General features: G+C 42.2%; 1 protein-coding gene across 1 annotated transcript; it reads left to right on the top strand.

Moving 5' to 3' along the window:
• The first annotated feature begins 440 nt into the window (after positions 1 to 440).
• Positions 441 to 11559, top strand: LOC144276009 (ficolin-1-like). The gene is made up of 10 exons (XM_077835807.1): positions 441 to 522; positions 2358 to 2471; positions 3208 to 3261; positions 3525 to 3560; positions 4585 to 4629; positions 5494 to 5529; positions 6390 to 6517; positions 7319 to 7448; positions 8057 to 8191; positions 11312 to 11559. The coding sequence occupies exons 1-10, from the start codon at positions 441 to 443 to the stop codon at positions 11557 to 11559; spliced, it is 1008 nt and encodes a 335-aa protein (XP_077691933.1).
• The last annotated feature ends 1064 nt before the right edge of the window (positions 11560 to 12623 follow it).

Here is a 12623-nt window from a genome sequence, read left to right as displayed (position 1 = left end):
AACAAGGGGCTTCGACAGGATGGAGAAAGTCAGTTTGGGCTCATTATTTGGCACCCTATTTTACTATTTCAGAAGACACATAAACAGGAATCAACTTTGTGAGGAAAAATTCAGACTGGCTCCGTTCAGTAATCCTCATTACACGATACTGCATTTGCTCTGCGGAGGAAGCAACGGCTGCTAGTCCAGTATTGAACGTGTCCTATCAGGCCATTTAATCAGCTCCAGTTGTGACCGCTGCAGCATAAAATTCCCAGTGGAAACTGCTGGAATGTGGAGAGTGGGAAGGAGGCGCTGAGATGCCAGAGGCAGAGAGTTTTATTTGCTCTAGGCTCTATTGTTATTGCATATAAAAGGCTTAAAGGGACTGAAATACTAAAGGAGAGGAGAAGGTGGTGAGAAGACAAGTGGAGCTGTCCTTGCAGAAACCAGCACCAGCCATGGGGAGAGCTGCTCAAAAAACTCTCCTCTCTTTACTCTGTCTAGCAGCAACGGTTTGTCAGGCTCAGGACACCTGCCCAGGTGAGTGAAAGACAATCCTGTTCCCAACAGCGTTTCATGCTGTGGCTCTTGCCAACCTGGACCCTGGAGAACTGGGAACTGTTCAGGAATGTTTGTTGTCCTACACGTCTATAAAGTGCTTTGTCTGCTCAGGGTGCTTTTAAAATGATAAAAAGAACAGCTTCTTTGTACAAAATTCCTTTGTAGAAATTAATCAATCAATTAATCAATAGAAGAGCACAACACAGACGAGAGGTGTTCAGAAAATAGGACACAGTTTTTGCAAATCATGTTGTGAAAACGTTGTCTCTTGTCTCCATTGAGATTCTTCAAAATTTGACTTGACCTCTTCTCCCTCATGCTCATTTACTATCTTCTAACCTCCCTATGTTGCTGCTGGAATCTCTGTCTAAAGCTCCCATCTCCTTTGCAAATTGGGGCCAAAGCCTTTCTAATCTGGTGACTGACCGACCCACACAGGCAGATGAGCTAAATTCTGGAAAATAAAATCTCAATCTTCAAAGCTCAGAGTGAGCCTGTGATTTAAGATCCTTCTGCTTTTAAAAATTCATGTTTACCAAATTAAGATGATTATTTATAAAATTGCAACTGTTGTGTATCTATCACTGCAAATCCACTATACAACTCTTTCCATGTCAACACTTTCATTTCTGCGCTTTGGGTTGAGAATCCAGCAGCATTTGAAGGTTTATTTTAGTTCATCATGAAATCCTGTGATCCTTATGCAAGATTTAGTCAAATTTGTGGAGACTTCATTCAGGCTAATGGTCTCTTTGAAGGAAATGCGTGGTTTGCTAAACAAGGATTGAATACAGGCTCTGCCATCTTATGCATAAATTAATGTATTATTTCAGAGCAGTACTGCTTTCATGGTTCATCTCCTTACGTTCATGATCATTTTCAAAATCAGTTTCTATGTACAATTTATGCCCAAATGTTCCAGATTAGGAGGTAGAGTTCCTATATCACAGGCAATATTACCCATGTCCACATTTTGTTACCTCAAAAATTTCCACATCAACAGAGCTGACCGGTATGTCCCTATTTTTCTCCACTGATGTCCCTATAAATAATTTTAAATCTCACAATGTGTACAATATAGGGAGGGGCTGTTAGGTTAAAAAACATATTTAGTTCTTTAAAATGTATTTCCTGCGCTTGTAAGAACAACTGTTTTTTAAATTATTTTACTTTTTCACAATTTCTTCACTGAATGGCAGCTATTTGTTTTTCCTCTGCATTTCATTCCACTTTTCATAGAATCATGAAATATCAGGGTTGGAAGGGACCTCAGGTGGTCATCGAGTCCAACCCCCTGCTCAAACCATGACCAATCCCCAACCAAATCATCCCAGCCACGGCTTTGTCAAGCCTGACCTTAAAAAATATCTAAGGAAGGAGATCCCACCACCTCCCTAGGTAACTCATTCCAGGGCTTCTGTTTCTCTGTAGGTAATTTCCTTGAAAGATTCTCATGAACTGACACAATGCTGCAATGGTCAGGTTGCAAACATTGCAGAGGGATGTGTACATCAAAATTAAGTGTGAAGTGATTTCTTTGAATACAAATATTTAATAACATCTTTTTAACTTTTGTTTCCACTATAACTTAAAACAAAGACTAATAGTAACAACCCCCAACTTTTAATATTAGTCTATTGTCTCTGAAATGCAAAGAACTGAAGAAAATGTTGAATTTACCACTAATAGAGAAAAGAAAATCAAGGAACTATCTAGGCTCTCATTTGCTGGGTTTATCCCTCTAGATTTCTGCAGAATGTTTCAGATCCTGAGAAGCAAACAATAATTGATTATGGGTTCATTTCTTTCCCCAGAGGTGAGCTTAGTGGGTCACAAGAGTACCGATAAACTCTATATTCTCCAAGGCTTCCCTGGAATTCCAGGTGCCACAGGGCCCAGAGGATACCCAGGAAATGTAGGAATGAAAGGTACGTTCCCAGGCACTGAATGGGAATCAGACATGACTGGTGCTGATGTAAATGGGAATTAGTTTTGTAATATGCTCAGACGTTGGAGATTCCCCTCAAACCTGATATGAGGAAACTCTGGCTAACTCACATGGCATCTCCCATATCCTATGGCAAGGGATTGGAGCTTCAGAATAACCAAGCTCTGAAATACTGTCCATTCCCTTTGGGGTGTCAGATTGGAAACCAAGTCCTCTGGTTCTTTCCCCATCTCTATCACTGGCTCGCTGTGTCACCTTAGTCAAGTCACTCTCTTTGAGCCTCAGGTTTCTCCTCTATATAATGGCGATAATGGTCCTTTACCTCCCAGAAGTTATCTGAGGCACATTTCATTGATCTGTGAAAAGCGCTCTGAGAAGTTTGGATGAGGGGTACAGAGAAGAGCAAATCATGATTATTGTCAGGAGCCATGACATTTTTAATGGTAGCATGTATAAAATGGTTGTTTATCAGCTTTGGTTCTCACCTGGCAGCAAGATATGCTTGTCCCTTTGACTTCAATGGGCCTCCATGTAAGAGTCCATGCTAGGGAATCCTGATGTGAGATCAGGGACTCAGCGAGCCAGATGCAGATACAGGCTTTGAATTTCGACACAGATGAGTTCTTGTAATTCCAGATTGGGGCGGTGGGTGGGGATTATGTACTCAGTATTTATGCTACCTTGGAAAATATTCAGTCAGTTTTCTGTGTTTGCAGGAGAACGGGGACCTCCGGGGATCCCCGGAAAGGAGGGGAAAACTGGCCCAAAAGGTAAAGTAACAAAGGGCAGAGAACTGTGTTTTCCTACAGGTGACCTAAGAACAGGAAATAAGTTTTTAATCAAATATCAATTAGAGCTAGTTATAAAACACCAATTTCTATAATATCTGGGCTCCAAAAACCACCATAACTTCCCCTCACTCTATATTTGACAATAAAGGGTTTATTATTGTAACAGAACTTCAGTTCTGATCCAGTGTCAAGATCTCGCTATCTCTGATCAGTCTTTACTTACTTATTTTTTGTTCAATCAGGAGAAAGAGGTCCTGCTGGCCACCCTGGAGCGAAAGGTGAGAGACCTCAGATGATTCTTCTCACTTCAGAGCAGGGCACTTTATGGTGCTATTCACGGTGATAGAGGAATTGGGACCAACAATCCCCCTGCCCCGTTTCATTATACAAGTTTTCCTTCAAGCTTCTTGTGAAACAAAAAAGCTGAAATGAAATTGGTTCTGGTTAAACAAGAATGTCCCCTTTTTGTTTAATAGCCAAATGACAAAACACAGCGTTGTTCCAAAATGAAGAGTTGGAACATTTCAAAATTCTGCATAAAATATTATCTTGAAAAATTTCATCCAGCTCTAAGTATAATGTCTGATATGTCATGAGGTCCAATGCAGTCACAGGAAATAGATCTCAACTGCAGTGTAGACATAGGCTAAGCCTATTTCATTTCAGTCAATGCAGAAGACAAGATAAGATAAATGCACTACTGCCAACCCCAAAACTTAAGTTAGGTTCATAAAAAATCCGGAGACTGGTTTTAGAATCATGAGATTATGTAAAAATAATGACAGGTTTCAGAGTAGCAGCCGTGTTAGTCTGTATTCGCAAAAAGAAAAGGAGTACTTGTGGCACCTTTGTCTCTAAGGTGCCACAAGTACTCCTTTTCTTTTTGTAAAAATAATAGATCTGGTGTTCTTTTTATTTGCCTTCTGCTTTTTGAGTATTTAGGGGGCACTGGGGGTCACATTTTGAAGCTTTCACTGTAGCTTTGAGGGCTAGAAACTTACTTTTTCTTTAAGACCAAAGGCTGAAATCATGTCATATCCACTTGACGCCAGGAGCTTAGGCTTTAAGGAAAACAATAATTATCATGAGACTCATGACCAAATCCTGAGAGTTGGCAACATGCATCACTTAAGTCCCACAAAACGCCAACTTTAGCAGATTTGTGCGGAGTGTAGCTGGTAAATAGGCCTTGAACTAGCCCCTCCATAGAATTAAACCCAAGCGATTGCTGTAGTGAGATGGTGAATTATGGAGGTGACCTCCAGGTAAAACAAGGATTTTATTCTGAGTTCTTTTTTTTAGGAGATAAAGGAGCCCCGGGAGCTACAGGAGTCCCCGGAACACCTGGTGAGACCCTCTGCACTCTCCTTTATACTGAACACATCATTTCAGTTCCATTTTTGCAGCACTAAAAATTAAATGGCTGAAGAAGCTTGTTTCTTGAATAGTTACCATGTCCACAATATCAAACTCACTGATCCTCCCGTAAGATTTGGGCTCTATAAAGAAAGAAATAGCTGTGCCTATAAAAACAGGTGGTCATCCATGTGTTGTAACATCCAGAACAACACTAGCCAGATGACCTTTGGTATGAGAGAGAACAGCTGAAATGTAAGTGAAATCTGTAGATCTGGAGGTGTATCCTAGAGAAGGTTACTTTCTCCTACCCCTCCTTATATTTCCCACATACCAGGAGTAGGGAGTATGAATCACAAGAAATGGATCCTATTTATATGTCCAGTTAAAGGAATGACCCTTTTTTTACCAGAATTTTATTTAACTGTTATTCTCCCGTTGTCGCTTGGAATTTTTTTAAAAAGAATATTGAGTCAAATTTACAGCTAGCGTAAGCACATGCAACTCCCCTGACTTAGTGGGCATTGCTCCTACGAACTGACCAGCAATTAACTTTGTCTATTAAGGACCAATTCTTAGCCCTGCAAGTAGGAGCCTCATGAGAGGGTTATAAAATAGCATTAGCTACCTAATGAGAGCTATCCTGATGGTTCAGGCTGGAAGGCTCAGATCAGAGGTGTGTGTGAATCCATTAGCACTTGGATTTTCACAATTAAAAACCTGTCTTGTGCATTTTCAAGATAACGAGTACTTTGCTATCCCAGCTGTCACTGTTGGCCAGTTACATAGTTTAAAAGACAGTAGAACGTTTTCTGGTTCCATTTCACTTTCTACTGTGTTTCTTTTCATGACTAGCAGAGAAAGACCTGGAAGAAAGACAGTGTAAGAAAGGTGAGTTTCTTAAGACCACTAAATGTCATCTTATTCCATCCAGAGACCCAAACATCAAAAACCATTAGAGATAGACAAATTTGAAGAAAAGAAAAAAAAACCACCCCACACTACCCACCCACACACACACGTGATTTTCACCATTTGCTGTTCTCAAACTATCAGCAAGGAGACTTTGATCTTTTAAAATGAAGGTGTTTTGCTGTTAGCAATTAGCCAGTGAATCTTTTGTGGAAATACATTTCAGCTGATGGGTTCACTTACAAACTGTGATGTGAATATTCCTGTGAGTATCTGATATTTTTTGGGGGGTGAATGCTCACGCAAGTCACACGATAACCCAAAGCCCTTCTTACTCACAGAGATTTCAAAATGGCTGCATGGGGACTTACAGTAAAAATCTTTGTGCACATTTCAATTTCCATGAGTTTTTAATATGCTTTGAGCCAATCCCCTGTTCAGGTTGAGCTGGTCTCACACAGAACAGATGGGGTTAGGCAGGTGGTTGCATCTTTTCCTCTTCCAAACAAAGTTAATACAAACCAGACTGGTACACTGGAGTCTAAATCATTTGGTTTGCTAACTACAGAGAGTATGGAAAGCCTCGCTAGGTACATACACTGCTGTGGTAGGCTTCCAAAGATAGTGTGTGATCCCTCTGAGTTCTATTTAAAGGGATACTACCCAATTCCCAAACAGTACAGTGGGGAGGAGAGGAGATGGTGACTCAAAGATTCTTTTCCAGTTTCCTGATTCTGCAATTGATCTGGCCCTCAGTGCAATGTAAAGCAGCCCATGAATCCCTATTCCAAGGAGAGTTATACAACTAATTTACATATTTAAATTCTTCTTTCAACCAGGAGCAAAGAACTGCAAGGAGCTGTTAGCTAGAGGGATCCGCATGAGCGGCTGGTACACCATCTACCCTAGTGACTGTAAAGCCATGACCGTGCTGTGTGACATGGACACAGATGGCGGAGGATGGATTGTAAGAACAGAGCATAATGAAGCTCATTGGATGTTTTTTCCTTGAACAACAAACAGTTTACTGGTTTCAGAGTAACAGCCGTGTTAGTCTGTATTCGCAAAAAGAAAAGGAGGACTTGTGGCACCTTAGCGACTAACCAATTTATTTGAGCATAAGCTTTCGTGAGCTACAGCTCACTTCATCGGATGCATACTGTGGAGAAGATTCCACAGTATGCATCCGATGAAGTGAGCTGTAGCTCACGAAAGCTTATGCTCAAATAAATTGGTTAGTCTCTAAGGTGCCACAAGTACTCCTTTTCTTTTTGCAAACAGTTTACTGTCCCAAGAATGGGAGGTGGCCCTTAGCCAGTGGGTTGCAGCTAGCAGAAAAGCATGAGGACAGAAGCTCTGAAGCTGTTAGCTCCTCATGGTTAGCTGAAATAAAAACAGAGACACTTCCTGAGCCCTTCTAATCCTTCCTAGTCCTTGGTTCTGGCGATAACTTGGTTGTGATCACAATGGGTTCCATGGAGGGAACCTGGAGCTTTAGAGTCTAAAAGATCCTGTCTGAGAGGACATTTGTCCAGTGCTGTAGATTTTGGACCTTGTGATCCTTTAACCTAATGCTCTTGCTGCCAAGATTTAATATGATCCTCTGAGACAAGCCTCCCTCTGCGATAGTCACCTGAGGCTGAAATACATCTGACCACGTTAAATCTTATCCAATGATTTACAGTCTCAGAGTTTCTGGTCTTCTGCTATATGTAGGATGGAAAACAATGTGGGATTTCCCAACTAAGAACCTCCTGTTTCCCTGCAGGTGTTCCAGAGACGGGTGGATGGCTCTGTGGATTTTTTCCGTGACTGGAATACATACAAAAGAGGTTTTGGCAGCCAGCTGTCAGAATTCTGGCTGGGGAACGAAAATATCCATCTGTTAACATTCCTTGGTAAAGACATCACTGATGCATTCTTTTCCTTACAGCAACCTTCTCCACCAAGTTTTGTTCCCACACTTTAGCCACGAACACAGGGTATAGAGTTGTACTAATCGGTAGAGGTAACACTTCCGCTGCAGACACCCCTTCCTGTTCCTTACAGGCCAGGCCTGCAACACAAAGCTATTGAAACCAGTAATCCTCTTGTAGATGGGGTGAATCCAGTCATGATTCCTGGAGCAGCATTTTGTCCTCGGGTGGTTCGCCCACAGTACAGCAATAAGGGATACTACAGCCTGGATGAGGTCATCGATTCTGAACTACCTTCGCAAAGCATAACATGGAGCAGGTTTTTAATAGGGAGGTCAGGTTGGTGGATGGAAATCGAATTGATAAAGGTCAATACGAATATATTTGGCTTGATTCAAGAATCAGTGGGTGAAATTCTGTGATGTGTGTGATGCAGGTAATTCAAACTAGATGATCATAATGGTCCCAACATAAGGGAGCCTGATTTGTGTGTGGAGCCTTTTGGGGCTTCTGCAATAAAAACATTCAATAACAGTAATAAACACTAATGGAAGGTGCTGAACATTTTGCTTTCAAATTGTTTTCTAAAGTTCCCAACGAGCTTCGCATCGATCTCAGAGATTTTGACAACAACTATGAATTTGCTACATTCTCATCGTTCAAAATTGCCAGAGAGGCTGAGACATACACGCTGATAGTTGGACCCTTTGTGAATGGCACTGCAGGTAGGTTCTGAGCTCATGGAAAAATGGAAAGCAAAAGTGATGCAGAATAGTCAATGGCAGAAGCAAAAGGCGAGGTAATCTGTGGAGGTCATGTCTGTCAGGAAACATCAGTTATTCTCCTGCTGAACTATTAGAGGAGAAACACTAGGTCAAGTGACAACAGAACATATAGTATAATAGGGATATCCTGCCGAGTGAGGGATTGAACGCAGAATAACAAGCAGAGGTAGGCACAGCTACTGCTGGGTTGCTTTCCTGAATTAGATCTTAATGCCCCATAGAAATATCTGAATTAAACTAAGTAGGCACACCAGGATTGGTACAAGTCACTGGGTGGGTAGATAAGCCCCATTTCAGGCAAACTATTCATCCAGACTCATGGATACCAGAGACAGGAATATTCTGTGGCATGCAGAGTCTGCTACACACCACTGCAGGATTGCTCAGGCACACCCACAAGCCCCCTAGGGAGAAGGGCTTTTAAGTAGGTTTAAAAGGGGCAGGGAACAAAAGCCAACAGCTAAGCATAAAAAAGGGCCACCTTAACAGAGGGCTAGATTTTTTTGGGGAGGGGGTATGTAGGGTCAGAGGAGGAAGAAGAGGGTAACCAGTAGAGGAATATATTCAACATCTCAGATACCTATACGTAAATACCAGGCGGATGGGGAATAAACTGGAAGGATTAGTACAATTGTAAATTTACTACTTAAGTGGCATTGCAGAAACTTGGTGGGATGAGTCTCATTACTGGAATATTGGTATAGTGGGGTATAGCTTGTTTAGGAGGGACAGGCAAGGTAAAAAGGGAGAAGGTGTTGAATTATACAGCAAGAATATGTACACTTGTTCTCTGCTGCAGGAGTAGATGAGAGGCAGATCAACTGATAGTCTCTGGGTAAAGAAAAAAATGATAATAAATATAGTAATGGGGGACTTTAACTACACAGACGTTTGTTGGAAAAGTAATAAAGAAAACACACAACTTCTTGGAAGTCCTTGGAATGTATTGCGGACACCGTTTTGTGGAGGAAGTAACCGGGGGGGGACCACCCATCTTAGACTTAATTCTGACGAACAGGGAGGAAATGGTAGCGAATCTGAAGGTGGAAGACAATTTGGGTGAAAGTGTTCATGAAATCACAGATGTCTTTATTCTAAGGAAAGGAAGGAGTGAAAACGTGGACAAAGTGCGAAGGAGAGGTACAAAAGAGTAGCATATCCATGTAAGGACAACATCAAAAAGATTAAGGCACAAAATAAGTTACACCTAGGAAGGAACAGAAAAAAGCCACTGGTGAGGTCTGAGCCAGAGAACAGTGTCCGATTCTGGGCACCACACTTTAGGAAAGATGAGGACAAGTTGGAGAGTTCAGAGGAGAGCAACAAGAATGATAAAACATTTAGGAAACCTGACGCATGAGGAAAAGTTCAAAAACTGGTGATGTGTATAGTCTTGAGAAAACAAGACTGAGGGGGGGAAATCTGGTAACAGTCTTTGAATACGTTAAGAGCTGTTATAAAGAGGACTGTGATCAATTGTTCTCTATGTCCACTGAAAGTAGGACAATTAGTGACCGGCTTAATCTGTAATACGGAGATCTAGGTTAGATATTAGAAATAAATTTCTAAGTATAAGGGTAATTAAGCTCTGGAATAGGCTTCCAACAGAGGTTGTGAAATCCGCATCACTGGAAGTTTTAAAGAACAGGTTGGGCAAACACCTGTCAGGGATGGTCTAGATTTACTTGGGGCTGCCTCTGCCTAGGGGGTTGTACTAGATGACTTCTTAAGGTTCCTTCCAGCCCGACATTTCTATGATTCTGTGAATCTATGATCCTGAATCCTCCACAGACTCCTTGCTAAGCTATTAGTGTTAGGAGCACATTGGGCTCACATTATACCATCACAATGGTGCAAACTGATTTCACGACACATAAGGACTGAACACATTGACTACAATGAGTTACTCCGGATTTATAGTGGTGTAACTGAACTCAGACTATCATTTTTTGGCATCCTTTCATCTACGAGAGACAGTGGGAATTGCACCCTCTGATGTAGTTGGTTTGCAATGTCTCCTGTGACTGAATGGTCCAATCCAAGATTTGCCTGCTCTTTGGCAGTTGCTGCAAATATATCTATCTTGGTTGGGAGCTGCTTGCTTCCTGTGGGCTCTTTTCTCTTCAAGCTGCAGGAGCCAGCTCCTGTCACGGACTTTGATACTCTAACGGAGCTGATGGCACCACTTGTTACGATCACTTGCCAAGATTTCCCATTGGTCAGGATCAATTCCAAATCCCTTCATATCTCACTTGAGTGTGTCTTTATAGTGAAGTTTGAGATGTCCTGATGTTCTTGTTCCCTCTGAGAGCTCCCCGTATTGCTTGTCCTTGCGTATGCGTCCGTCTTCCAATTTGCCCACCACACACGAGAGTGCTGAGGACGCACGCTTGGCACACTCCCATTTTGATGGTCAGCTTTGAGTTGTTCCATCCTCTTTTAGACAGTCTGCTAAAGGTGGTGGCAGCCTTTCCAATGTGAACATTTAGTTCTTCATCCAGTGAGAGATTGGTGGTCACTGTAGAACCTAAATCGTTGAACCTTTTGGACTACTTCTAGCTGGTTTGCATTTAAGGCGATTGAAGGATCTTGTGGAACCCTCTGTTGTAATACAACCATTTCCTTCATGCTGATGGTGAGAGCAAATGCCTGACAGGTACTTGAAAGGAGGTCCATGAATTCTTGTAACAGATCTTCATCATGGGCTATGAGGGCAGCATAATCAGCTAATAGATGTTCCCTGATCAGCACCTTTTTGACTTTGGTCTTAGAGTTAAGTCATGACAGGTTGAAGAGTTTCCTATCCGATCCTGTGTGGAGAGACACTCAGAATATGGCCTGGTGAAAAATGTTCCTTACTAGAAATAGAACTGTAATCTCTCTCCTGACCCCAGGGAGATTTCTGATGCCTGGAAAGGGAGAAATTTAGTAACACCACTGCAGAGTCACCAGGCTGGGCTGTGGGAACTGAACAGTAAAAACGTAAACAAACAAGAAGAGAATCTCACCCACCTTGTCTCTGTAAAAACATGTAATAAATAAACCCAATTGTTCCCACAGGGGATTCTTTAACGACGCAAAACGGCATGATGTTTTCAACCTACGACCGTGACAACGACTGGTCTCCAGCTAACTGTGCTGAAGCCTTTAAAGGGGCCTGGTGGTACAGGGATTGTCATACATCCAACCTGAATGGATTATACCTGAGAGGAGCCCATGAAAGCTATGCTAATGGGGTAAACTGGAAGTCATCCAAAGGGTACAACTACTCCTACAATATGGCAGAGATGAAAATCAGGCCCGTGTAGCCAATTATACTGAGCTTTTATATAGCAGTTATCGGCCTATCATAATGAACATTAATCTGAATTTGACACTAAAGATCTTTTCTTTATGCACAAGCCACGAGGGGGCAGACATCATCATAGTCACTTACCCAGCGCAGTGCACTAGGACTAGAGCAGGTAAAAAAAGATTAAAATAGTTTTGTGGGGAAACACTGAATTTTTCAGTTGTTTTCATTTCAAAGGAATATAAATTAACCCATTTTAGCTCTTATGTTTTGTGCATTAAAAAAGTATGATTTCTTTTCCTGCCAAACAAAACATTACAACCACATCAGTGATATTTCATTAAAATTTTCATGTTTTTTCAAAGGCTGTTTGTCCACAGAAGAGCTCATAATTCGAGAAATGTCAGCCAGCTCTGTCTAGGTTATGTCTCCTCTCCTGCATGGCTCTGCTGTCTCTTCATTCCATTACCAGAAGCACCACCACAGCTCCTTCCACTGCCATGCAATTCTTCCTGTGGTGTTCAGGACTCATTATCCTCAGATGCTGCGTCTGCCTCTGGAGAACCTTCCCCTCTGTCAATAAAGCAAGGGCTGCTCAATGAGTTCCACGTTTCAGATTTGTTTGTACACACAAGACAGTTCAATAGCATTAAAGCCCAAATGTGCCTGGCCCTGCGTTGTGAACATTGTGGGCAGAGTGCGCCCTGGGCAGAAGGGGACACTATTTGCCTGGCTACCCTGGGGAGTACAAGAGAGGGGAGCTACCTCTGCCAGCAGCGTTGCAGCTGCAGAAGGGTCATGTCGAAATAGAGTGAGGGTGGAAATAGAAGAGCACTGAGATGATCTCAGGCTAAACCTGCACTAGAAAGTCCCATCGCCCAGCCCATGGTGCCTTGTGAGGCAGAACAGGCCATAATCTCCCCTCTTTATGCTGGTATTATTCCCAGCGGAAGATTTAACAATTTAAGAGCAAATGCTGACTGGACCCCTAGTCCCACCCCCTCCCCTCATCTCCCTCTCCCTGTGCCAGGGGCAGAGGAAGAAAAAGAAGGGCCTCGGTGCAGGCTTTTATTGTGGACC

Source organism: Eretmochelys imbricata, chromosome 16, assembly GCF_965152235.1.
Source record: "Eretmochelys imbricata isolate rEreImb1 chromosome 16, rEreImb1.hap1, whole genome shotgun sequence".
In the NCBI taxonomy this organism is placed as follows: Eukaryota; Metazoa; Chordata; order Testudines; family Cheloniidae; genus Eretmochelys; species Eretmochelys imbricata.
Note: the sequence above shows the minus strand (reverse complement) of the source record. Positions and strands in the feature narration are given on the sequence as shown.